At 35.6% G+C, this 27,139-nt stretch overlaps 1 protein-coding gene across 2 annotated transcripts in view; it reads left to right on the top strand.

Moving 5' to 3' along the window:
* Positions 1 to 9,078, top strand: part of LOC108973480 — an 83,484-nt gene extending 74,406 nt beyond the window's left edge. For both annotated transcript variants that reach the window (XM_018940778.1, XM_018940780.1), the window contains one exon: positions 8,108 to 9,078. In XM_018940778.1, the coding sequence (XP_018796323.1) occupies positions 8,108 to 8,141 (34 nt within the window). In that variant the 3' untranslated portion in view covers positions 8,142 to 9,078. The remainder of the gene's footprint in view (positions 1 to 8,107) is intronic.
* Positions 9,079 to 27,139: the final 18,061 nt, after the last annotated feature.

Below are 27,139 nucleotides of genomic sequence, written 5' to 3'. Positions count from 1 at the left end.
GTATATTGGTGATCTGCTTTCACTCACCGTTTTTTAATTTTTTTATTGTTTTGTATTGATTGATGTTTACCAATTAGGTGTTTGGATTTAACATTTCTCACAAAACTGCGCTTCTTGTAATAATATTTGCTATCGATATCGGGAAAAATAGTTCATGGTTTAAAAAAAAAATTATTATTTTTTTTTCGAAAAATTTTATTTTATTATTCGATCATAAAATCTAGCAGAAATGAGATAAGCTCCTTCTGAAAACATATAAGTACGTTTGAATTAAATCAAACTCGGTTTATTTTAAAATTATTTAATTAGGTTTATTTAAAATTAAATTTATTATAAAATATGTTAGATGGTCTTTTAGGTTTGATGACCATAAAATGACTGCCTCTTTCGAAGTATGCGTTACCGTCCGTTTCTTTTCTCATCGTCGTCTGTTCGTCATTCTGTTCGTCAAGTTTGCATGGTTGCATTTAATAGTTGTTAAACGATACGTCCACTTCTAGTTATCTTGCGTTTGTCTGTCGGTCCCACATATAAGTTAAAGGTTTCTAAGTTGAGTCATGTTAGGAAAACTGAATTCTTGACGCAACATCGTAAGGAAACGTTATAAAATTTCCACTTTACCGGTTGGTAACACCTAGCGGTACTTTTATCACTTCATTTAGCAGTCATCTATATGCAAAATAAAAGCGCACTCTGGAGCTCAATCGATTTAGTTCGCGTTTCCTCACTCCGCGTGCTGTTTAGCAAGGTTCCACTGCAGTTTGTTGCACCCTCCGCTGGCGCTTGTACCTGCCACGTTAGCTATATAATATTCTATATAAATATGTATTTTTTGTGGAAACTTTTATCGTTATTCGGCTACTTTGCATAGTTTGTCCGAGAACGAGCATTTATGTGTTGATGATATGGCGCCGCATCCTCACAACGTTCTGATATGCAAGGCAGCAGCGCTCGCTACACATGCGCAACTGTAAATATTTATCATCACAATATACTTATATATAAATATATATATTTAAATATTTATGTATACGTAGACAGCGGCAAATAGTTGCGTTGTGTTGCTGAATTTCGCTGTGACAGCAAACCAAATTTATTTTTCGCAAAATTATGTTATTTCGTAAATTGGTTTTCAGTGGTTTCCGGAGCGGAAACCAAAAGTATACAAACAAATGCCGCCACAACCATTGGTGCCGCAGAGCGCCGGTTATTGTTCCACACGGTCTGCTGCTGCGGTTCGTCAGTGGAGCAGTTGCTGAACTATGCATTGTTGTTGTAATTTTGTGTTGACTTTGGTGCTGGTCCGACTTGAGTTGTCCCGCCTCACAACCGTTTGCTACGCATACGACACTCGTATATTTATTTTGTCGTAGTGATGTGAAATTGCTACTTGCATACTTTAATATATATTTATATATGTATATAGTTATAATACATACGAATAGTTTCATACATATTTAAGTCTGTGCGTGTGCTTAGTGTATATTTGTGTGTTATGTTCGAATTTTTGACGCTTGTGGCAGTCAAATGACTGCGAATGATTGTTGGGTGTGGCTCGCTTGAATGCTTGAAATTGATAAGCGTGTGTGCAGAACCTTCTGTTTGCTTACTTCGATCGATTGGCGCAAATTGCTAGCAGCATTGACGGAACAAGTCGTGCCTACTTTCTTTTCTCTCAACCACTGCCCAAGCAATATTCAAAATTTTATGACATAAACTGAATTTGTCAACTTGGCTATAGAAATGCGCAGGTTTGCCAGTCGGCCAGCAAGTCCTTAACCGGTAAGTCAGCCAAATAGTAAGGCAGCCAGACAGACAGTCAGTTAGTTGGTCGGTAAGCCACGAAGTCAGTGAGCCGAAGCGAACCACTCAACATACGTGCCGTTCACTGATCCGACTTTTCAGCCGAGTGCCTTCTAACTGCACATCGCTCACCGCCTCGCTTGCCTAACCAAACACAAACCTAATCAACTTAACCGCCGTCCACCCACCAAGTCATAACTATCAGCAAAGTCGGCTGATTGCCAACTATTTCTGATAGTTTTGCTGTGGGTTCATTTTATTCCTCTTTATTGTTTGGCTTTATCATCTCTCTTTTTATGTTTGTACTCACAAATATTTTCCATACTTGAATTCATAAATTTTCAATGGGTCCATTTATTGACATCTCGAAGGAGTTTAATATTTTATATATATGATGAAGTATAAGTAAGAGTAACGAAGACGCCCTGTAGGAAATATAAGACTGTAGAGAGTAATACCTCAGAAGATTGCATTTTCTCACAAGTAAAATAGCTAAATCCATTATAACCATAGAAACAACATTTTTAGTAAATTTTCTCGATATTTCATTACACAATATTCCTGTTTTATTTTACCCTACATTGTCTTCTTATCAGCAGGTTCCTCACGGGGTATATTTGTCTCCACATAGCTACCCGGTCACCTCAACGTCTCCGTGTGTTTGCCCAACGTTTGAATTTCTGACAGTATAAGCCAGCTTAAAATCACCAAAATGACTACCAAATTCAACAAAAATTGCTGGCGAACATTCATAATGCCATCGTTTATGGTTGTATGCCAAGTGGTCCGAAATTTCTCAAAATTTGTTTGTGTGACAAAAATAAACAAAAATGAATCGAAAATATTCCTCAATTCATATTGAGTTAGTGGGCAATTTTCCTTCCAACTTTTTTACATTGGATCTTTCTTTGTTTGCCGTTGAAATGGGAATTTCAAGTGATTTGCGCGCAGCAATCGGGGATTTGTTGATTTTGTATGACACAGTTGGACATCACAAACTTTGGGCATTAACGAAAAACTTCCAGCTTGCGCGCTCAAAAAGTTATTTAAAGCATCGCATTGATAGCAAACTTTTTGTCATTAGACGGGAATTAAATCTTAAAGCATTACCAAGAAATTGATTATTATTTTAGGAATGAAATGAGTACAGTGTGTTCAGTGCGTACAGAAATAAACGGAGACAATAAATGGCTCGGTGAATCCTTCTTGTAGCTATCTTATTTCTGTCGCGATAAACACAGCTCCTTCTGCCATCTTTTTTACTTCTATAAGCAACGAAAAATAAGACTTAGTTCACGATATTCAAATTCTTAACATATTCTTCAAAATCTATAATTCCTTAAATGTTATGTCGAACACTCAAGTAATATTTTCTGACAGTTTGCCAGGTCGAAAGGAACTCGGAATATTATACATATACCACATTTTAATAATCGAGGAAAACTGTCAGCATAATCTTGAATTTTGAGCTGCTTTGACGTGGTTTTTTCGACTAATATATTTCGTGACGCCAGTAAGATATCTGCCTGTTCGAATCTCAAGCACCAATTCCTTTATTTTCGTCCTGGATGCAGTTCCTTGACAAAGCGTTCTCGATCCTCTTTGAATAATTTGTACCAATCAAAAACACTTGCTGACGGCTAACAATTATCACCGACTACCATACCAATATGGGAAAAATGTGTTTTCGCCTGAAATTTAAATTAAACAATCTTCTACTTTTTGCCCATAGTAGTAACGGCAACCGCCATATATCTCGTACAGCTCATCGTTCCATCGAATGCGATATTCGCCGTGGCCCACGCGCAAAGGACCACAAATCTTTCGCAGAACTTTTCTCTCGAAAACTCGCAACGTCGACTCATCCGTTGTTGACATCGTCCAAGCCTTTGCACCATATAGCTGGACGGGAATTATGAGCGACTTATAGAGTTTGGTTTTTGTTTGTCGAGAGAGGACTTTGCTTCTCAATTGCCTACTCAGTCCGAAGTAGCATCTGTTGGCAAGAGTTATCCTGCGTTGGATTTCCAGGCTGACATTGTTGGTGGTGTGGCTGGTTCCAAGATAGACGAAATTATCTACGACTTCAATGTTATGACTGTCAACAGTGACGTGAGTGCCAAGTCGCGAGTGCGACGACTGTTTGTTTGATGACAGGAGATATTTCGTCTTGTCCTCGTTCACTGCCAGACCCTTTTTTTTTATTAAGAATTAACGACAACCACTGATGTGTGGTTTGAAAATATCTATGTTGAAAATATTTTAATGTCAACAGATTGAAAATTTTCCGTGACCAACAGAGGCGAGATGCTCACGCCTGAAAAACTATAACTGTCACATTAGTTAGAGCCTGATTCCCCAGAGATTAATCACCATCAAATTAGTAGCCACATTCAGCTGTATTTGTTTCTGTCTAAATAGCAGTTTTGAACTTACCCAATATACACAGATTATCATATCATTCTTGCAATTAAGCTGAGAGAAACATTGCCACCGATACCCATATCAAATCTGCAACACTTGGAAGACTTTCAGTTTACTTTGCAACTTTCAACTCAATTAGATGACTAATTAAATCATTTATTTGGCATTTAGGGACATCAAACTTCCCGTGAAGCTCTGCCTCCTCCTACAACTTTCATATTATTCGTGTGGAATTTAGTTACAATCGAGCTTGTCAGAAAACAGCAAGACCACATTGTTGATATAATGTAATTGTAGAAATACTTGCCAGCTTCCATTAATGCTTGTGGCCAGTTCCCTTAAATCTCTACAAACACCGAAGCCGAAATAATTTATGTATCCTTTTGAGTGGTTGGTGGTCTTGACAACAGGGTGGTTTGCTGTCAGCCACACTGACAACTGAACTAACTGAGGCAAACGTAATGAGTTGGATGATCAAGAAAATAGATATGCAAATTTTTGTATATAAATATCAAAACCAATGATAACAAAAGATTAATTTTTGAACTGTTTATACGAAATATACGTGATATCTGAATATAGGGTGCTCTTTCTATAGATTGGGAAGGATTGCACAACGTTGATAATCACTAATCGATTGTGATATTGTTTGAATTTTTCCATATCCATTACAAATCAGACTGGACGTCTGATATCATAATGATGCCTCTCCTAATGTGACTCGCTCTGCCTTCTTTTTGTTTAATTATTCGGAAAAGAAGTCAAAACAGTCAATAACCAACAAAATTGATGAGCTTGAAGCAAGTATTCCTTTCGAATCCTTTCCTTTAAAGACCCTTAGTTAATGTTTTATTTGAAAAAAAGATTTAAAAAAATTGCTCGAAAAGCTAGGTTTATTTATATATAACGATCTATCTACATATTTTGTATAAAAACTTTAAGATTCTTGTAATTTTTGCAACGAAACAATTTCATTTTCTTTGGCCAACACTAAAATCTAGGTCGAGTGTGCATTTAATGAATATTGGTAGTGCAATTTTGTTTTTGCTGTTTGCAGTAAATTTTTGTGGCAGTCTCTTTATTAAACATTTCTGTTTAACTTTTGGCTCACCTGCGGTCAGCAGCATAATATGTATTTTTCTTTAGTTCCTCAATGAACGAATCGCTTGCTTGCCACAAGTGAAGGCAAAAAAGAAATATTTTAGAAGAGAACAAACAATAGTCTGAAAATCCATCATGGAAATTAAAATCTGTAGGTCAAGTCAACACGGTACGTGCAGCTACTGCAACTTTTAGCTATCCTTCCGACATGTATGTAAGCATTTCTGTTGCTCTCTGTTATTGTACATACATACATCAAGAGTGGTARCAGTTGGTCGCTATTATTGTTGTTATTGTGCTCTGCGGGAATTGCCGCCTGGAATCTTTTTTAATTTTGTTAAGCCACAAATGAGTGCCATTAAAGGGTGTGGTGATTAAATGTGTGCATAGAACTTGAATAACGTGCATAAAACCAACAAACAAGGCAGTGCAGTGGTAACATTCAGGGTGACTTTTGCCTCGAGAAAAAGCCGGAAGTTAGATATATATAAAGCAATTGTTGCAAGAAAATGTATAACATTTTTTCCATACAAAATTCGAGGTAAATTGAAAACTGAGCTGGGGGGAGTAGTTGAAGCAATCAAATGAAATTGGTCGCCAAAGTCGTTTTAATATACGAGGCTGCCACGGTTTCCCAAAAATAGTATTACCTGAACAGCTTTTAGGCCACCATGAATTAATTAAAATGAGAACTGATAAATTTAGTTTTCTGAAAGTCTACAAATATTTGGAATTGGTCAGCTTAGTAAAGCTTTTCCCTTCTTCGTCACAATTTCATATGGATTCATGATGTTAAGCAAAGATAAAGTATTTGATATCTTCAATATATACGACTTTAAGAAAGCAGTACATAATAAGTAAATCGATAGTTTTCCGACCTCACATATATGTAGATGGCACTACTAGAATGAAGTCCATATGACTTTCAGTTAGCCCCAATCTTCCAAAATATTGGTTCTAAATGAAGATAACATCAATAAATTCACAAATTTATTTAGGATGACCGTAAAGGGAAGTTATTCGGGATATCGGGCACTCTAAAGATATCAACGGAACATTTGCATCATATCATTCACAAACCTTTTAGTATACGAAAGCCTATGGAGAGTGGGTGCCGCGCGAGCTCACTTTTGGCCGAAACAACGACGCGTTGATGGTTCGGAGCAGAATTTGAGAATATTCAAGCGTAATAAATCAAAGTTTTGGCATCGATGTATGACAATGGATGAAACGTGGCTATATTTTATCACTCCGAAGTATAATTGACAGTCATCCAAGTGGATTGCACATGATGAAGTCGCTCCTAAGCGTCAAGGAACGCAGCAATCGCCTAGCAAGGTTTCACGTTTGTATTGTGGAATGCGCATGAGATAATTTTTATTGACCTCATTGAAAAAAGAACGACCACCAACACTGACTACTACAAAGCGTTAATGGGGCGTTTAATGAAAAAAAATAAATCGGCGAAAAACGGCCGCATTAAAAAAGCAGTAGCAGTATTACACGGCCAACGCACTGTGTTAGAAGTCAGTGTAGCGATGGCAAAGAAAGCAGTAATTTGGCTTTGAATTTCTTGCTCATCCACCGTACTATACAGATCTAGCGACTATTTCCAATCTTCAAGTCTCAAAAGAGCGCTGGCTGGTCGAATGAAGAGGTGATCGCCGAAACTATTTTGAAGCAACGAATTTTGCCAAAAAATGTGTTTTACTATAGTAGACCGTGGACTTTTCAGTTTACCTGCCGTATACTTATACTGGCGATGTCCAGTATACTAGCAACTTCTCATCAATCGTGGCATAGCTGCTGTCAGTTTTACTGCTTATATAATTATAATACCAGCTGCATCGCTCCTCTTATGTGCAAACAAATTTTCAAAATTTCTGTAAATTTCATGGGAATTTAAGTATCAAATAAACAAAGAAATTTAGCAAATTACCAAAGTTGCTCTCCTCGTAGGCGGAATGTAACAAAAACTTATCAATTTGATGCAAACTTTGCCTTCCTGTGTCTGGGTATTTAAAATAACAAAGTGAAATGCTTAGCTTAAGTAGGATTAAATACTCAATGTAGCCAACTTTGCTTTCAGTGATCTGCTTGGATCCCTTCAATTTGCAGAGGAAGAATCTGTTATAATAAATAAATCTGCTTTGCCTTACATACTAAATCAAAGGGGCTTATAAATCCTATCACAGAAGTGCCAAAGGTAATTTATTGGCATAAGCATAGGGACAAGCTATGTTTGTGTGCTTAAATTTCACGAAATCAGATACTAATGATGATCAATGCAAGCGCTGGAAATAATTTCTGTAGTAATTTGCTTTGTTGAAACCTAAGCAACAGCTGCAAGGCAGTACAATCACTAGCTGCTATTTATGTATGTATTTGCATAAGTATGATATCTATTTAAGGTATGTGTGTTAATGTATTGGTGCTGACAGTGAGTGAAATGAGCTTTGTTTGAATAGCAATGCAGAAGCCAAGATACATGCAATTGTTAATAAGAGACTGCTTGGCAGTTTGTCGCTTAGGCAGGTCGGTGTTGTCTATGTATACGTCTGTTGTAAGTGAACTTATATACATGTGTGTGTATGAATGACTCATACCAACCGATTCAACGTATAAGTACAAGTATTCAAGTAAACAATACTGTATGTAAACATAGTCAATTGTGTTTTTGCTAACACTACATGTTGTTGTATTTGTTTTTGCCTTGCCATTGTTACAAGTTTTGTTGACTGAAACCCTTCAGATATCTATACTATGATACTATTTACAGGATTAGTGGTACCAAACGGCCAACACAAATTTAATACCAACAAGCAATCAATGAAATGAGTACGGAATACTTACGCAACAACAATAATAACACCAAATGCGCAAACAACTAAAAATAACAATCGCAAACGGCAGATAAGTCAACAGTGGCTGGTGAGCAGGTGAATTGTGTCGTTGGCAACGAAACGAGTGTGTGGACCAAGAAGTTTAACAAAAGTTTGCATTTAATGCAATTACGTATACGCCATGTATGCCTTACCACGGAACCGCACGACACAATCCAAAACAATGGGTAAATGTAGCCTTGTCTTAAAGTGTATATGTATTTATGCGTAAACCATTTAGCTTAGAAGATTTCAGTGCAAAGTAGGCAGCAAGCGAGCGGCAAATTGACGAAAACAAACTTTGCACATTAAAATCAAGCGTGAGTGTGAGCAACTACTTGTCATCACTACATGCACGTATATATAATACATAGATAGATATATATAACATTTGCACGCCGATGTTTATGTATTTATAGTTGTGGTTAAAGCAGCAACAAAATTACTTATAGGTAGGAGGTAGAAAATCATTAAACTGCTTATAGTTCTTCAGGTACGGTTTGAACGTAGTCATTATTAGAATTAATTATTATATAAGAAATCAACCAAATTGTTATACTCTTTATTTACTATGCAACTCGGAAATGATATGCTTAAATTAGACTTTATCTAGACATAAGAATGTAATATTACAATTTAATAGTTTTTAAAAGAAGAGTTAAGCACACATAATCTATTAAAGAAATTGCAAAGGGTGGTCTTAACGGATTTAAATACCAAAACTTAAGTTTTAATGTGCAAGAAATTAGTATTAAGTAAAAGCTATGCTTGTTCTATTTGAAGGAAACAGGAATGTACAATGCTCTTATCAGTATACGCAATAAACTGCAATGGAAACTAAGTTTTTTAATAAAACGAAATTTTATGAAATGTAATAACAATAGCATAATATTTTGTTATATTTGCATTCATATAAATATGAACCCTTGGTAAGCAAAAAGCGAAAATCCTGACATGATAAGCATGATAAGTGGCATAAACGTTAACTGAGCACTATTTTTCACCTCAAGAAAGAAAGACTTAAGATTTGACCAATTGAGATGGAGCGGAAGACCATAGTCAGTTGACAACGAAATACTCGCAATAAGCCGCAAATGTTTCATAACATTGTGAATTATTGTTCTATAATGCCGTTAAGCAAAACCATCAAGCTATACTGAGGTTCAAATAAAAACTTTATGTTTGATTTTCGAACTGCTACATTTGAGTATGCCAAATAAAAACTTTTATATCTATAAATAAGTGCGGTACCTGATAACAGTGGTTTTTTTTTTTTTTTTTTTTTTTTTTTTTTTTTTTTTTTTTTTTTTTTTTTTTTTTTTTTTTTTTTTTTTTTGGATAACTGCGGTCCCTGTATCGATTAACTCTTGCGAATACTTATGACTTCTATATTTCTCTGCTACACATGTCAACGCACATATTATCGCTTCACCTCAATCTTACCTACTTGATTATCTTTCTAGAAAACTTTTCATCTACTAGTTTAGGGTAAAAGTCCTTTAACACATTTTAAATACCCTTTAGCTCCAAATTGTATGCGAAGTTTACAATCGGCATTTCTTATTTATATCGATGTTTAACCTGGTGTACTATATATGAAAAATAAAGTAAGTAGTAAAATTTCGAAGCTTATATAAACTAGCTCACTGATAAAACTCCACATTTTATAAACTGCATTGCACCCTAGCACAAGCAATCAATAGCAGTAAAATAGTGATAGCCTGAAGAAGGTTAAGCGGATTTTGTCTCACATTAATCCAACGGGATACGATTTTTGTGTTTTTACTTTTTTTGGTGATGGAAAAATTGCATAATTTTTGCATTTGAAACTATTTTTATAATCGTTTTTACAAGTATGCGGTGCAGTTGGTGTAATCTCTTTAGCCGCAGTTTCCAAAAAGTAAAATAGTCCTCATTTGATGCCCTCAGAATGGTTTTGAGCTCAATTTCAAAGCTTATGGCTAGTCTCCTCCATAGTTACTTAAAAAGCTGCCACAATTTTTCTAATAAATAAATACCAACGYATTCGTTTAAACCAATGATTTTCAATTATTAAACAGCCAAACTTTATGAAATTAAAAAAATAATGACTAGCATTTTTTATAACACATCAATTCGTAACCTTAATAACACATTTTTTGATACTACATCAAGAAATGAATCCAGCACATGCAACCAAACACCAACAATAATATAAAATATTTGCACATGCACACCGCAGCACAATTTAGTATTTTTCCGTATGGAATTAATTACATTAAAATAAAGCAAACAAATTGTGCATATGCACAAAGTATTATCACCGAGGATCTATGTAATTACACTTAAGCGCAATTACGTGTCTAATATTTGCCATCAATGAAAAAAGTATTTACAAAAATATTAAAACTACACCAGATAATAAAAACACTTTAAACGAATTCAATTATGGTTTGATAGAAAATTTCATTTACAGTTCACAGGCTTTTAAATATAAACATATGCGAAATACACAGATACAGTTAAAGTGGGCGTTTGCTGCATTTGCCGACTAAAGTATGATTTACGAGACCTCGCGCAGGTGTGAAAAGTAAATAAACTTTTATCAAATCACCCAAACATAAGCGAACATATGCACTTAATTACAAATACAAATTAAATGAAAACAAAAACAGCAGTGACACATTTGTATTATGAAATCCACTTCTAATCTACATCATTAATTAGCGATTCGAGGTTAGTTGTAACGAGTTAGACGAAAAAAAAATTAAACTGAGTTTTTGAATTTTTATATAATGCCTATTAGAGTGTATTTACATTCGATTTAAGTTTTGATAAACACACATTGCTGCGTGTTGTCAAAGTTTCAGTCTTGAGAGCTAAGAAAATTTAGTGATGTATAAGGCATGTGCGCAACTGTGTTTGAAGCAAGGAATCTTTTAGCAATTCTATAGCTTCATCAAAAAAAAAAACTTTTAGAGAAATTGGCGAAGGAAATTAAAGCGGAAAAGTTAAACAATACCAAATACCGATATAAAATGCCAAGGCAATCGATATCGTTGAGCGCCTGAAAAGTCGGCGTTGTAAACAGTTTGGAAACTCTACACGAAAATCATAGCGCTGAAATATCTAAAGGGACATTAGACATCAAGTCATTTTTTCCTAAGCCACATTTCTAATGAACCCTTGATAATATTTACCAGCATTTCCAACATTTTTGCTCAGGCGAGGCATATTTCCACATAAATTGATAGGCAAGTGGCACAACTTAAGATTCAAAGTACTTTTATATTGGGTTAAAATTGTAGCTATATGGACAGCTTTTTCAGGAAGTGTCATTTTTAGTTCACACTTTTAGAAATTTAAAAGTAAACATGCGTGAATTCAAATCGTTACATTTCTTGCATTTGTTTTCTCATATAACATAAAACCAAAAATTATAATATTTTCCACAAGTTTAAATTTTAAGTACGACAACATTTTATAAGTATACGATTGAAGAGACTTTCCTTTGGCTGCCTGTCATTTTTTTGTAGTCCTGTCAAAAAAATTTTATATGAAAGTAAATCAAAGGAAAAACAATGCACGAAATTGCGAAAGATTTTTCTTAAAATCATCAATATACCAGTGTCCGACATTCATACCCGTTGAATAAAATCTAAATCTTCTCGATTGTTTACAAATAACTTATTTCAAACTCTGCATTATTATATGATCCCAGCTATAGCCACTAGCTATCACCAATGCGGAGGCTGCTGTATATATTTCTGGCCTAGGTAACACTAAGTATTGCCAGGTGCAATCTGACATTTCCATTGAAAAGTTTGACATTTTTTAGCATATTATCACTCAGAACGTTTTTTCATTTAATCGGGAATTGTTTTATTTGCAGGGAATTAAAAAATTCATCTCGGCCGAAAAATGGTATTAACTCGTGAACATTTTCGTGCGATCATTTTTCACAACTTTCGACGCGGATTATCACGACAAGAGTGCATCGATGAACTAAAATCTTTGATACCTTCAGATAGAGGCATGTCTATGCATTTCTCCAACCAGCATACATTCAATATTGCATGAACACCTGGCCGTCAAAAAGGTTTGTTCTCGTTGGATCCCGCACAATTTGACAATCGCTCAAAAAAATGCTCGTGTGGATTGGTGTAAAGAAATGCTGAAAAAATACGATCACGGTGCTTGAAAAGACGTTTATAAGATCGTCACAAGTGACGAATCATGGATCTATGCGTATGAGCCCGAAACAAAACAGCAATCGACTGTGTGGGTCTTCCAAGACGAGCCAAATCCAACGAAAGTTGTTCATGGAAGAAGCACTTCGAAGCAAATGGTCACCTGTTTTTTCGGCAAAACTGGTCATGTGGCAACTGTTCGGCTTGAGCAACGTAGGACGAACAATTGTGAGTGGCGCACCACCATTTGTTTGCCTGAAATCTTCGGAGAAATTCGAAAAACCAACAAGAGAAGACGAATCATTGTGCACCATGACAATGCGAGCTCTCACACRTYRGCTSAAACCAGCGCCTTTTTGACCGGCCAAAACGTCGAATTGATGGGTCATCCGCCGTACAGCCCTGACTTGGCACACAATGACTTCTTTTTATTCCCACACATCAAGAAAATAATGCGTGGTCAACGCTTTTCGTCGCCAGAAGATGCTGTTGAAGCATTCAAAAACCATGTTTCAGAGATGTCTCAATCGGACTGGAAAAAGTGCTTCGAAAATCGGTTTGAGCGCATGAAAAAGTGTATAAATCTTGATGGAGAATATTTTGAAAAACAATAAAACCGTTTTCGTTGATAAATATTCCTATTTTCATTATTAGGTCAGAAATATATATAGCAGCCGTATTAATCGAAATCGAAAATAAAAATTGCTTTCCATTTTTTTTTTTTTTTTTTTTATGCGAACACATCATTTAGAAATACAAAAATTATTATGTATGTACTATAGTTTCCACAAATATTTCAGTGCATATTATGCAACAATATAAGGCTACAAAATATGAGCTGAAAATTAATTACCTTGAACTATTGTCATTGCATAATTTATTCATTCATTTGACCCGCGCCCAACACTATGCTATGTATGGTAGAAAGTGAAAAATTAATTTACCCGCAAATTTATATCAGATTGAGGTCACAAACAATTTTAATTACAACTAACATTGCCAAAGCAACACAACTGGTGTGACTGGTTGAGTCACATTTAATATTAATTTTCAAATGACAAAATATATTTTTTATAACGTAATCTAATACCGCAGCTAATTTTTAGAATAACTAAGCACCCATGTTTGCCAACCATAGCAATATCAACAAATGTTTGCACTTAAACCAAAATTGCCTAATTATGTATTAAATTTGTAATTAACGGTATGCTTATGGCATATTGCTAGTTTTTCAAATAAAATTATTTTTAAGTGCTTATTAGCCATAAACTCGAATAAACTGTGGCTAAAATAGGGAAATATAAAATGTAAATAAATAGGAATAAAATTATTTTCGATTTATGATTAGCTATTTGAAGCCGTTTCATTGAATTGTTGAAATTGAATTTCAAACCTCACAGCAAACATAATTGGGAAGACTTAAAGTTTCCTAGAGAAAGAACTGGCAAACTGAACAAATCTGTTTGACATTTCAAAATAGTGCAAATAAGTAAGTAATAATTGAATGAAAAGCGAAAATACTTTTTAATAACATCTGATTGAAAATCGCGTTAGTGCATATATAAATTGAAATATACACTTAATATAAATATTGATATGTCACATAACATATGTGCATAACTTGTCATGCCCTGATGTCCTGCACCAGAAAATAATTACTAGTGTATAAAGCAACAAACATGCTATATGTGAGTTTTCATAAATTCAATAATATTAAAGCATATTCTATCAACTGCAGAGCAACCTGGGCATGCGGTTTAATAATAACCGCTTAATTTTATTGTCGGTAAATACATATATTATTACTATTATCAGCCCTATGGCATAACGAGCTCAATATACACAAGCATTTAGAGCAGAAAATCGAAAAAGCTACATTAATTAAGTAAAGCTTCATTTACTTTTGTCCCGGTATATATCTGAAATGGTTTAACTTGTATATTTATTAAATTTTCTCATTTAATTTTCATTACCTTCGCTAATGCTCTAAGCCTAGCTTTCAATTGGAAATAATTTTAATAACGCGTTCCAGCTTAAAGGCATTTTATTAAAAAATTATATTAAACTTTGGTTGAAAATACTATTCGACTTCCAATTTAATATTAGATGCTGACTTGCATTTACTTGACTCAGATTTAGTTGCTGTTATTAACCATGCGATAGTAGACATAAAATATTATTCTGAGATGATTGAGAACAAGTTCCAAAAATTTCAACAAATTTCGGTTTTGGGAACGCTCCCCGCTATTTGCGTGCCCAGTGCCATTAAATCGGCTTGAAAAATGAATTCTAGGTGAAATTTAGGCCGTTTTTAATATGTTGTGATCTTTTCTCGAAATTAAGCTGGTGACACCGTTACTGTTGTCGTAGAGAAGTATAAATCGATGATAACTAACTTTTTATGACCGAAATTGGAACCGAAGTTGATTTTGGCAACATCTAATTTCAACAAGACGGGGCTGCGTGCCACGAAACACTTGCATTAACAATTTCTTAAAACAAAATTGTTATAGCGAAAACATTTTGAGATTCGTTTATTTAAAGAAATTGTGAGTTTGAATGGCCTTAAGAAATAAACCAGACTCTCTTCAATATAACAATTAGTGTGCTGTTTTTTAAAGAAATCAATCACTCACTCAACGGTTGAAATTTTCATAATCATACATTTTCATAATATACTGTACACTGAATTAAATGGCAAATATGTGTACAAATGCAATGTTATTATTTAGTTAGCACTCACATCTGCTTATAATATAAACTTACATGAAATTGCTCAACAAGATTTCGCTGACGGCTCAAAATAATACAAGCTCTGACGAGACAATTATGTCAGACACGCAACAACATTCATCAAACTCTCTCTTAGGTGCGCATATCAAACAATTTAATTTCAAATTTCTGTTTAAACATACATACATATATGTATGTATTGTAATATTTGTATTACTTAGTCATAAAATTTATTAATACCAAACGTCTAAAACGTAATTTTCGTAACCTACTGACAGCTGGATGCTGAAGCTGATAGAGCCAGACTCAATGCAAAATGATAGATCAGGCAGCCTTGAGGTCTAAGTAGACTGCATGTTAGTTAAATTCCCACGTAAGTTGATTAAATTTTGATTGACATGAAACACAGACAACTGGCAGGGACTTTACAATTCAGTAAATTGTTTAGGAATATTATCGCAGCTATATTCAACACTCATTTGATATTCTGCACAAATGTGAGTTCACTTTATTTTCATTACTTTATTGGCAACCATATATCTAATGAAATCTATTAGACTAGTTAATGCGTTATTGAAGCCACTTTTTTTTATCAAATTCAATCCACTTGTTGAAGTAATGTTCATATGGTTTACTAAAGCTCGAAGTGATTATATTAGTACCGACGTCGATGAGAGCCGTAAACGTCCATAAGAGACTGTTATGGACGAAAACATGAAATACAGATTTGGATAACAGTAAAATTTAGTTGATCGGCTTCGCTGACACTACAAAGATCTCTAAGTAACATTGTGTGTATGTGCTTCATGGAAATTTGGTTGTGTGAAAGCTCTGCGTTAAGTTAGTGTCGCTTTAACGTGCACGAATTATAACAACTGGGGCTCCAATTAATAATGCGATGCCGAAATTCTATGAACTCAATTCCAGAAACCAACGTCTTAAAGTTGAGGACCTCCAGAGACTGCATACTGAAAAAAATTATCAAGACTTTGAGTACTAGAAATACTGCTCATAGCTAAATTTTATGTAAAATTTATAAAAAAAAAAAAAAACAAATTGAAGTATCTTCATTTTAGATTTAAAGGGGAGTTAGCCATTAGTTTCGACGTTTAAATATTCTCCAGAACCTTCGTTTCAAACTCGATGGCTCATGAAATATCCAATTCCCACTCAATGTGATTTTGCACAAACTCCTCTGTCGAATATCAATTCTAGTGCTTAAAGCGCTTACTTATGTATATAAATCTTTGATTTTGTTAAAGACGTTTTCGCTACCTTTCCTTCTTTCTCACCTACTCTCTTACCCTATCTCTGTCCTTGTTTAAGAGAACTTCCGAGTGACGAGACATCTTTTCTTTCTGTTATTACGAGTATTTAAGTATTTAACTAATATGATTTCTGTAGCATACATGTGCCTATTTTCCACTTAAGAATATGTATTTGCAATTCGACAGCTTGTTCTAAACACCAAATTGGTGGGTGTTGCAAATATGCTGAGCATAATCGTTATATAATATAAATATCTGATAATATATGCAAAAATATGGCTCAACATTTGGAAGGAAACCATTTCACGCCTATGAATAATTCATAATATGACAAAAGACAAATATTCGTGTGTGCCTTTGTTTCTACAGTATTTACCATAACAACACAAGTCCACACTGTCAAACAATAGCAGCAATAGTAAATTGTTTCGGAAAACTTAACATAACAATGGCGCTTATTTCAAAGTGACGTAAATAATCTATATATAAAACACAGAGAATGAAATGCGCATATGTAAATAATAAACAGCAACAATGGGGAAATTTTTATGAAGTATGCAAAGTCCAACAACCCATTAGGTTATCACCTATCAATTTTTTTTTTTTTTTTTGCTGTTTTCTTCAGATTACCATTCTAGTACAAATTTAACAATTTAACAGTGCCAATAACAGCCAACTTACCAACTTATCCACTAGAGCATACTTCTTTTGACAAGCACTAGAGATTTCACTGAATTTGAATAAGCTTACTTAACGCAAATCCTCACATTGAAGCCTAGGTTTATACCCTCAAGCAGGTTTGAGTTTGAATATGCTAATACTTTGCTGTCTCGTGAGTTATGTATAAGAACCTACATACATAAATATAATTATGTTAATAAGTATGTTAAATTTCAATGTTTATGTTAAAGAGAGGATTAATGTTTGAATAGATTTTTCCCACTTCTGCAGGCAAACTCAAACTTCTTAGGATTCACTTGACACGAAAATCTCATTCCTGCAAGTCTCAACTAACGTTTGCATATGCCTTGAAACTTTTTTGACCAAAAGGAATACAAGGACATACAAATGCATGAATACCAATATTCTTCGAAATTTCAATCAATAATTACTATTTTCACTACTTTTAAAACATTCTCCGATCGCATCTGTTCTGTGGCAAATGTTGACCACATTGCGCGTTGTAATTGAAAAGTGACTGCTTAGTGACAGTCAAAATCACTCTGTTTCTCCTCTACGCCTACCTAATTATAATTTACTGAACTTGTGGCTGACATTATGGTTGCTTTGGGCAAAGTTAAGTTTTATTGTCGAGCTGTATAAGTTTGTCTAATTGGCGTCCTTGGCTGTCCCCACATTTCATTTACAGTTCCATCAAAATTATTAAACCAAAAAACAAAAAAAAAACAAAATAAGAAAATTAATCGCAAAATTGCATGTACATATGTACATACGGATACTATACATACATTGTTGCATAGGTAAGTGGCAGTTAGCTCGAAGATTGACGACGCATGCTTTCACTGTTGCTGTCAGATACAATTTGTTGCAGGTTAACGCGTGCTGCACGTTTTGTGGCGCAACCACAACCGTGTTGCGATGGACATCACAGCTGAGACCGCACACACCGACAGTTGGACGTGACAGGTCGCAACGCCCCGCATACCGATACTTTGACGCTGACGTGACGGGCGATGAATAGTGAATGGGTAAAAGTTCGTCCACTTGGCGAGGCTGTACGTCGCCAAATTTACTTGGTCCCAGCAGTTTCATAACAATTTGAGTTAATGAGCAAAAAATTCACATATACATATACACACAGAGGAATATACATAATCAAATATGTTTATATATGTAGTCGTCGTAAGTAAGTAACCGTATGTAAATGTGTAGGTGAGTATTCAGCAAATACAGTGCTTTGGTGTGGACGAAATACACCCCCATCCATCTCCCTTCATAGGCTAGCGAAGTGAAACGAAAGACAAATATAATTTGATTGCGATTCTGGACTGGAAAATTGCTTTGGTCGCGGTTATGAGAGTAGAACTTTTTTGCACCGAAAATAATGCCACTCGTAATTTCATTTGACTTTCACATTGCACACTGCGGAACTTTCGTGAACTTTTTCTTCGCGTTTCGTATGAAGAGTTGTTGAGTTATTGTATAGTAGGTTAACAACTTGATAGTTTAGGTGAAATTCCATCAAAACGTATCCACAAATTAAAAGTTGCCAAAAAGTTTTAACTGAATTTGGTTTACGTCTGCAATTGAGGTTAGTGTTTTATGGAGCAAAATAATATCTGAGCCATAAAGAACTACAAAAATTTTAAACATAGAAATATTTTTGATTCTTTTATTTGTGTGTGTTTCTAAATTTTTTCTTCTTAAAAACATTAAAATGTTATTAGGGAAAAAAGTTCGCTGGCTAAAAAGAAGCGCAAACTCATCTGAACGATGTGGCATAAAGGTTTACCGGTATAAAGTGGGGGTTTAGATACAAATGAGTTGGTGGTGAACATTCGTTGCCCTCCTCAGATACGCACCAATTTAAAATTTAACCAAACATCTATTTCTCTGAAAAGACCTGCATATTTCTGTATTTAAAACTAATCAAATAAAAATACTAACGAACGTACGTAAAATGAATTAAACTTGAATATTGACAACCCTTTGCGAGTTTCAATGACAAAGTTGAAGAATACGTTATTGAAAGTGAAACTCACATGTCAGAAGCCTCCTCTCAGCAGCATTTAAATTGAATTCTTCTGCGATCTTCACATGGTTGTTCGGCTGTAATACTTCCACGCAAACAGAGCAGTAAGCGCTGCAGGTGTGTTGCAGGCCACACAACGCAGTTCGCTGAGAGAAAAATAACGGCAGCTTTACATATAGTCTTTTTTCATACTTTGTTGTTTTTGTTGTTGTGGCACTGAATGTTGCTTGTATGCATGTCAACAGCGTCGTTGCGTTGGTGGCAATTATATGAGCGAGACATTCGAGCGCTTGTGTTAGTTACATCAAAAGAAGCACTGAGAGCTTGCAGTTGTATTTGAGAATAAAAACAAAATAAAAGAATGCAATATTTGTAGCAATAATATCCATAGTGCTTAATGCCGTGCATTTTGAACGCGCATGTGGCATAAAGCGAGCAGACTGGCATAATCGAATGGCGGTATGTAGTAGCGATCAAGGGCGCAGAGGTTGAGTTTGCCATTTACAATATCAACGCTTCAATCCTCTGACATAAATATAAGTGAACTGCTAGTAAGAAAGTGTAAACCTTTGCCTTAATGAAGCGGAAGACCTAATAATATTAACGAAAGGAATTTGCTTACTTTAAGCAACATGCTAATTTATTGAAAAATAGTATTGCCCAAGCTTTGTCAGAATCAAAGACATGGCCTCTGGAATTGAATTAAGAATTCGTTTTTAGGTGGAATTAAATTTATTTATAGAGGAAGTCACTTAGCCTTTAAATCTAGCTAAATATCCAAAAATATCCTCAAAAATGGGTATTTCCATCACACCAGTGCTGTTGGAAATTAACAATTTTTTGGAACTGACTTCCGTTTTTTGAGTATTCTTCTTTATTAGCTAATTTAAACAAATTTTAAATCACATATTATTATCATCCAACCGAAATCGGGAATATTACTCAAAGCACTTTTCAAACTTCCAAAACTACTAATACACAGTTATCAATTTTAATGAAAGTTTAAACGTGCTAGTGATTCCTATTTCCATTACCTGCATGTCTAGCATGCGCATGTGAACGAACCCTTTCTCTCGAATTTCAGATGCATTTGTTACATCGAACGAACAAAGCTCAAATTCAATCTAATTAATTTACCGTTTTATCGCCATTGTATAGGTTTTCATGTTTGTCTGCACTCGTAATCGTTTACTGGTGTTTGAAAGCTAACGGAAGGGAGCGCATGTCTACTATACGTATGTATGTATATTTGGGTGTTCGTTATTTCCCAGGTAGATACGACGGCTGCAGTTTCAGTTTTTGTCCTAAAACTAAGGGTACAACCCTTTTATTTTCAATTTAAATCATTTATTTTATACAGAAGTTTTTAACTTTTTCCAATATCTTTTATCTCAAAACCTAGCAAACAACAACAGCAACAACAATTTTCAGAAAGTATTATAGTATTGAAGAGCTTCTCGCTCTACAAAACAGGTCTGCATGACTTTTTCATTAAAAGATTATTTTAGTCCTGTATTCATAGCGTACACCATGTCGTATGAGCAACACAAATGTATAAATCACTGGGATGATTGCTCAGGCCATTTGATGCACAGCATAACTTTAACTGCGTGTAACTTTGAAAGAAAAACTTGTGTGGAAAAAATGATTAAAACTTCTGGTATACCGAAAACATTTGTATTCGAATATTGCTTTTTCGATATTTTAAATTTAGTTGCTTAACGCAAAATATCAAAAAAAAAAATTATATACATGGCAAATGAAATTTAAATTAAAAATAAAAAGTTTGCCTACGTTGGACCCATATTTTTGAGAAAAAAAAACTGAAACTTCAAAAACATTTGTAAGGAACTAAATAACTTGGTATATAACGGACACCCTATTGTAAACATATTATACATATCTACGCACATTAGAGAGAGAGAAAGTTTGAATGAACTTGTTTATGTATATAGGAAAAGCTAATATATGTTTGCGTCGATTAACAATAATTGGGGTGATTAGATGTAGTTGCCCACAATTTAAACTTCATCTACCTTTGTTGTTATTGCATGTTCGAATAAGCGCACATTTTGACTGTATGCACATAGGTATTTAAAATGGAAAATGCGTTCTATACGAATATTAGGGAAGTTTTAGTTTAGCAAATGTTCGGGAAATTTTGCGCAGCTAAAGTTTTTATTAAAAATGTAAATACGGTTTAGTTTAGAATTCTATTATATTTAAAATAAAAAATAAAAAATACATTATCCACATTGGGTGGAAAGAAAAAGCTTGTTATTTTTAAAAGCAAACTTGCACTCGACAAAAGCATGATTAAAAGCATGATTAAACCTCAAACACTTTATATAATCAAAGCAATCATGAAATCTAGCGTTATGGAATCTACATTTTTCTCTCTCCTCTCTCTTTACATCTCTCTTTCTCTACATATGCATATGTAGCACATGCATATGTAGAATTTACGGTAACTTTAAGTTCCTTGAAACAAATTTAAAACACGCAAACATGAGTAAGTGAAGGAATGTGAAGTCGCTCCGCTTGTTTGCCAAAGTCTCACGGCTTGCGCCTGTGTAACTGCGGTAAAATCGACACCTGCGTGCATATTTAAATATAATTACCTTAGCCCCATCATACTCATATGCATGCAAACTCATTAAAAACCCACGAAAATTTTGCACTCCCAATCCCAACCTCCGATGAGCAAGGAAAGCGAAAGGAAAAAAAAAACATTAACAAACAACAGCTACTTGACTTACGAAAATCACTGGTTGTGTGCATGGGCGGATTTGTGCGCACCGCTGCGCCGCTGCGAAAATTCTTGTCACGTTTTATGCGCTCGACCACATTCGTCTTATGTACGGCCACGCCATCGCCACCCCAGGGTGTAATTTTCACTACAAAAACGTGCCTGGTTGGTGATTATTGCGGCACGCTGGGCACCACACGGTGACAGCTATAATGGCAGCAAAGCGCACACACACACATCGACGAACTGAGATGCAAATACACGTATTTAAGTGCATGTGTGGTACATGTAGTGACTATATACCCCAAGTAACTACTCACGTATGCATATAGTGACTTAAAAAAAAAAAATGAAAGTGTTAGCGGAGAGCAGCACGCAAACTTCAATTAAATTTGTCTGAAAACTTGACAAACGTTAAGAATATGTACTTGTGCGTATATGAGCGCTAATGTGCTTATGTGTTGAGTGTATATGCGTTGCTCTAAATCATCTATTTATGAAGTACTTTAGAACTAATTGGAAACACAAGTCCACCGCCGCCTTCTCTGACATGATTTCCATTTATTGTTGTTCGCGAAATGTCAATTGTCAGATTGCGGTCAGAAAGCACCAGTTATATACCAGTTGAAGACAGTTGCGTACATTTAACTTCTTTTTAGAGCAAGTCCTTCGTGTTTTTATGCACAAATTGATGCCCTATCTGCTGTTGGAAACCAACTCTAACAAAATTCTTCAATTTTGATCACTTTTCATCTAGTTCGCTTTTAGTACAGCAGTAACCAGTATTTCATTCAAAACTAGTTTCAAGTGTTCTGTGGGGTAGCTAATGCTGTGGGGCACTAATGTGATCCTTGATGAGATTTGACTCAATATAATACATATGTCCGTCTATCTACTTTTCTTCCATGTATTGCCTGTATTTGCGTAGAATTTAGACCATATACTCGTATCTATAGAAATTAGAGAATTTAAGAGCTTAATAATTCCAAAAACGAAATCATTATTCCTACAATTATAGGGGCTTTCAATAGGGCACTACAAAAGTAGACTGGTAGAGACAGCCAAAGACACCACATTTTTCCATTATTTCGACATTTCTCTTCCGAAAAGTTTGGCATTTCATCATGTAAATATATAAGATCCAACAACAAGTCGAAATTATTAAAATTTACTAACAGAATTCGGAGTCAGTGGCCTGAACTTTAAAGGCGGGGTTTTCAATAAGAATATAATAATACGTTTTCTTAAATAACATAAAAAGGGTTTAGGGCATGAATGAAATTCTTTGTACTTGTGAAAGTAAGAGATCTTTAGTTCTAGATTGTCTTTAATATTATATAAATATATGGGGTATAAAGCATAATAATGCGATGAAACTGAAAACATCAATTTACTATTTCTTAGACCTTTCTTATTTGTTTCTTTTCCCAACAATTTATGAGGTATTATAATTTTGATTTACTACTGCTATCTCATAGTATACTGCCTGATATTTTGCAGTACTTAAGTTGATCTATGGCATGCACTTAGTGGGTCACAGCGTAACAAAAAATACAAACAATTCAAAATCAATCTCTTTGACACCGCATAAATTAGACTACCCTTCCGAACAACGTAAATAAATGCACCCTTCCAATTACTTACAATCAATTTCCGTTTACAGGCTTTCACGCATTCACTTGTGTGCCAAAGACAGTTTGAGCGGAGTAACATCTCTCCGTTTACCACAAAGTGAAAACGTTTCACGCTTTCGCTCACCTTGAAGAATTCATGCACTAACTAACTAGTCAATTGCATAAATAAATGACAATATAACGTGACAATAAAAATACGCATGAGCGTGCTGGCGAGTGAAAGCGGCGAAGAAAGCGCTATTGCGAAAATATGAAATGTGTGAATGTTATTTCCAGCACACCACCTCCTCACGGCCGCAGCGCCAACCGACGGCACTCTCGCATTGCTCATTCATGCAAATTCAAAGCAACTGGCGTTGTCAGCAATAACGACTGCCGGCACAAGTTGCTCGTCAGCACATTAGGCATTTATGATATTCAACACATTCTCATAAATAATTTCTCGGTGCTGCAAGAACGCACAGTTAGGCAGTTCGGCGAGGTGGCGGTGGAGTGTCCATGTGTTGATATTTTAAGTTGGTGTGTCGACAGAGCATTGCATTTTTATTAGTGGCTTGTTTTAGTGACAAAGACAACGTGTAAACTGAGGTGTCATAAATGCCATTGTGGTTAATTTTAAATGGCGAAAGATAAATTGCAACAAAACTACATCATAAATGTTAAATGGCAAATGGATTATGAAAGCGAGCACCCGTGGCGCTAGAAAACAGATTTATTGCTCTCTCTGAAGCGACCGCTGTGATGGAGAGAAGTGAGAAAACAAAATTTTCTTAATTTAACTAAAGCCGTTTTCGATATATTTGTAGTGATTCTTACCTACCTTTGGCGTGAAAGAGTTGGCTTTAGTTTATAAAGACGACGAAAAGAGACCTCAAAGGAATCGTGTTTTATTTTAACTCTACTGCTGCAGAGAGGCAGTATTATAATCGTTGGAATATAGAACGAAAAATACGGATACAGACAACTGAAGCGCATATTTATCTCAATATTTTTATTAAGAAACGCCGACTCATCTTATGTTGTCATCGTCCATGCCTCTGCACCATATATCAGGACGAGGAAGATGAGTGCTTTGTAGAGTCTTATATGTGTTCATCGAGAGAGGACCTTACTTCTCTGGCTATCGTGGCTGACGTTGTTTTGGGTGTTAATGCTGGTTCCGAGATAAACAAAATTATCAACAACTTCAATGTTATAACTGTCAACAGTGAAGTGGGGACCAGGTTGCGACTGTTTTTTTTTTTTTTTTGTTTTTTTTTTTTTTTATTACAGAAGATTTAGTCTATAATCATTAATCAATATTTCTGCACGTTATTGGAATCGACCGGAGCGCTGAGCTCTAACCAGGTGGTGTTCCTAAGCACACTATTTTCTTCCCTGAAATGCCAGTACTATACTAGTACACAAAGCCTCCCTCCACTTGTGGACTACACGCGGATTTATCTGTGATGTCCAAAAGGCTAGCAAAGCCGGCGGGTTGTCCGTGCATATTGTTGCTTTCTGTATCCTCAAGGAGTTAATAAATAGAACTTCATAGACGGACGTTCCCTATACTTAGTACTTCCGCATTGGAAGATACTGGCTGAGTTTGGTAAGCAGATGATGCGGAGATGTCAAAATAAAAGGAGTATACTCCGGCCTGACTCCGCAGTCCATTTAGGGCTTATTTGAAGTTGATTCTGCTTAACAAGTAAAGACGTATGTAGGCAACTGATGCAGGAGTATACTGAGTACACCAGTCGGGCATTATTACTAGTCACTGTAACCTATGCACAGGTTACTTGCCTTAACCGTGTGAAACTTAAATATAAAATTTGAGTTCGACAGCTGTTCTAAAACTCCGCTTTTCATGTACATAATTTTGCTAGAATCTTTACTGCCTGCTGTATTTACTTCCTGTGGGACTTCCGCATTATTTCAATACATCAACCTCACACCTCACCTCTTTAAACAATTCGACACGTGTGAGTATGTATATGTGCGCTTCATACTCAGGCATTCATTTAACTCAGCTGAGACGGTAGCTGTCAGGGTTGATATCATTAAAATAAGTTCTATGACTTTTCACAGCTACGGGAGCATTCGTAAATATGCTGCAAATGAATGCACAGATAAAAGCGTGAATTTATATAAATATACACCGTTGCCGATATGTTTTCGCATGTACTAGTTACAAGTTAAAGCAGCATGTGGCATAAAAGAACGGAAATGAAAACTTGTTGCGACCACATAATGCAGCTAACCCTCGAGTTATACAGAGATAAATATATGAAAACAAAACTAACTGCGCTCGAGTGTTATGCCACTTGCTTTGGTATTCACACACACGAACTGAATATCATTATCCTTTAGCAGTGGAGGTTGACTTTTGGAATCGAAGCTGATACTTTGGCATAGCGTGACTAAAGCTGCGAGGCATGAACAGCAATCAACGCGTCTGCATGTGTAACTATCGGTGGTGTGTGTTTGATAGTGCGCGCTTTCCTCACCAGCCTCTTGGCAATATTATTGCAACTGGCACGCCATAAAGCCAAATTGTTGTCAATCTAAACAAAATTCAGCAACTGCAGCGGCAGCAGTACTAAGGACCAGCAGGACTCTATGCACAGTATTGCTGTTGTTGCAATTTCGCACTGTTCTTCAGCAAACGCCATGCAGTCAACACTCACTATTCGATGCCTGTGGATGACAGCTGCATCTGCAAGTCATCAACTTGCTACTTTGCCAGTGAAACCGCACTTATTCTTCACTTTTTTTTTCCAGACACAGCTTCTTCCACCAGTTATGCTGCCAACACAACACAGTTGATAAGCGCAAATTTGTCTCAGCCATATTGCCAACAAGTGGAAGAGCTTCCCGTTCTTGTCGCTCTGCGCCGCTAGCGTCGTCTAATGTTGTATTTGTGTTATAGTCGGTCGTGAAGTCGGCGCTCTCTGTATTATGTTGTGTTTTTGTTTTGCCTGTTGCAGCGTATAAAATATTTGCAGCACTAATAAAAATGTTTACCAGCTGCCAACATGCAGTGTGGCGCCACCATTGATGGCAATGTGCTACTGTTGCAGCAATTTCATGCGCTGTCGGCAAGCTGTTGACGCCTTTGACGTTACTGTCGACACCAACGATGTATTTGACTGATCTTAGACCGGGACGTGGTGCGCCGCAGAGCGGGTAACTGTGCCATAAGATTTCTCTGCTCCTTTTTCAGTTAGTTCTGCTACTTTCTTGGCTGTTATTTTGCCACTTGTGTAGTTATGTTCTGTTTTGCGTTGCTTAGTTGAAAGGCTGCTGTAGTCGTTGTTGTTGCATTACACTCAACTGACACATGTCACTGCCATAATGAACCTAATTTGTTTGCGCCATCATCGCCACCGACATTGTTGTCAGCTGTATTCTTGTTTGTGTGTTTATGTGTTTGTTTCGCAACGTAAATCGTCAGAGAAAATGCTTCAAGTACATAATTTAAAAATTAGAAATGATTCTGCGTAGTCTTTAAAGTGAAATTCTGTTTAAGCCTCTAATTCTATTAAACGATTTTTATGTATGTGATTAAGTGTGGTAATAATCCAGAAACATACTTAATTAGGCAAAGATAACAGATTACGGCATTCGGCGTCAAAATTAATTAAGTTAGCTTCTTCGTTGAAAATTTAATTACCATGGCAT

This window comes from Bactrocera latifrons, unplaced genomic scaffold (assembly GCF_001853355.1).
Source record: "Bactrocera latifrons isolate USDA-ARS-PBARC rearing strain unplaced genomic scaffold, ASM185335v1 scaffold_48, whole genome shotgun sequence".
Classification (NCBI taxonomy): Eukaryota; Metazoa; Arthropoda; class Insecta; order Diptera; family Tephritidae; genus Bactrocera; species Bactrocera latifrons.
Note: the sequence above shows the minus strand (reverse complement) of the source record. Positions and strands in the feature narration are given on the sequence as shown.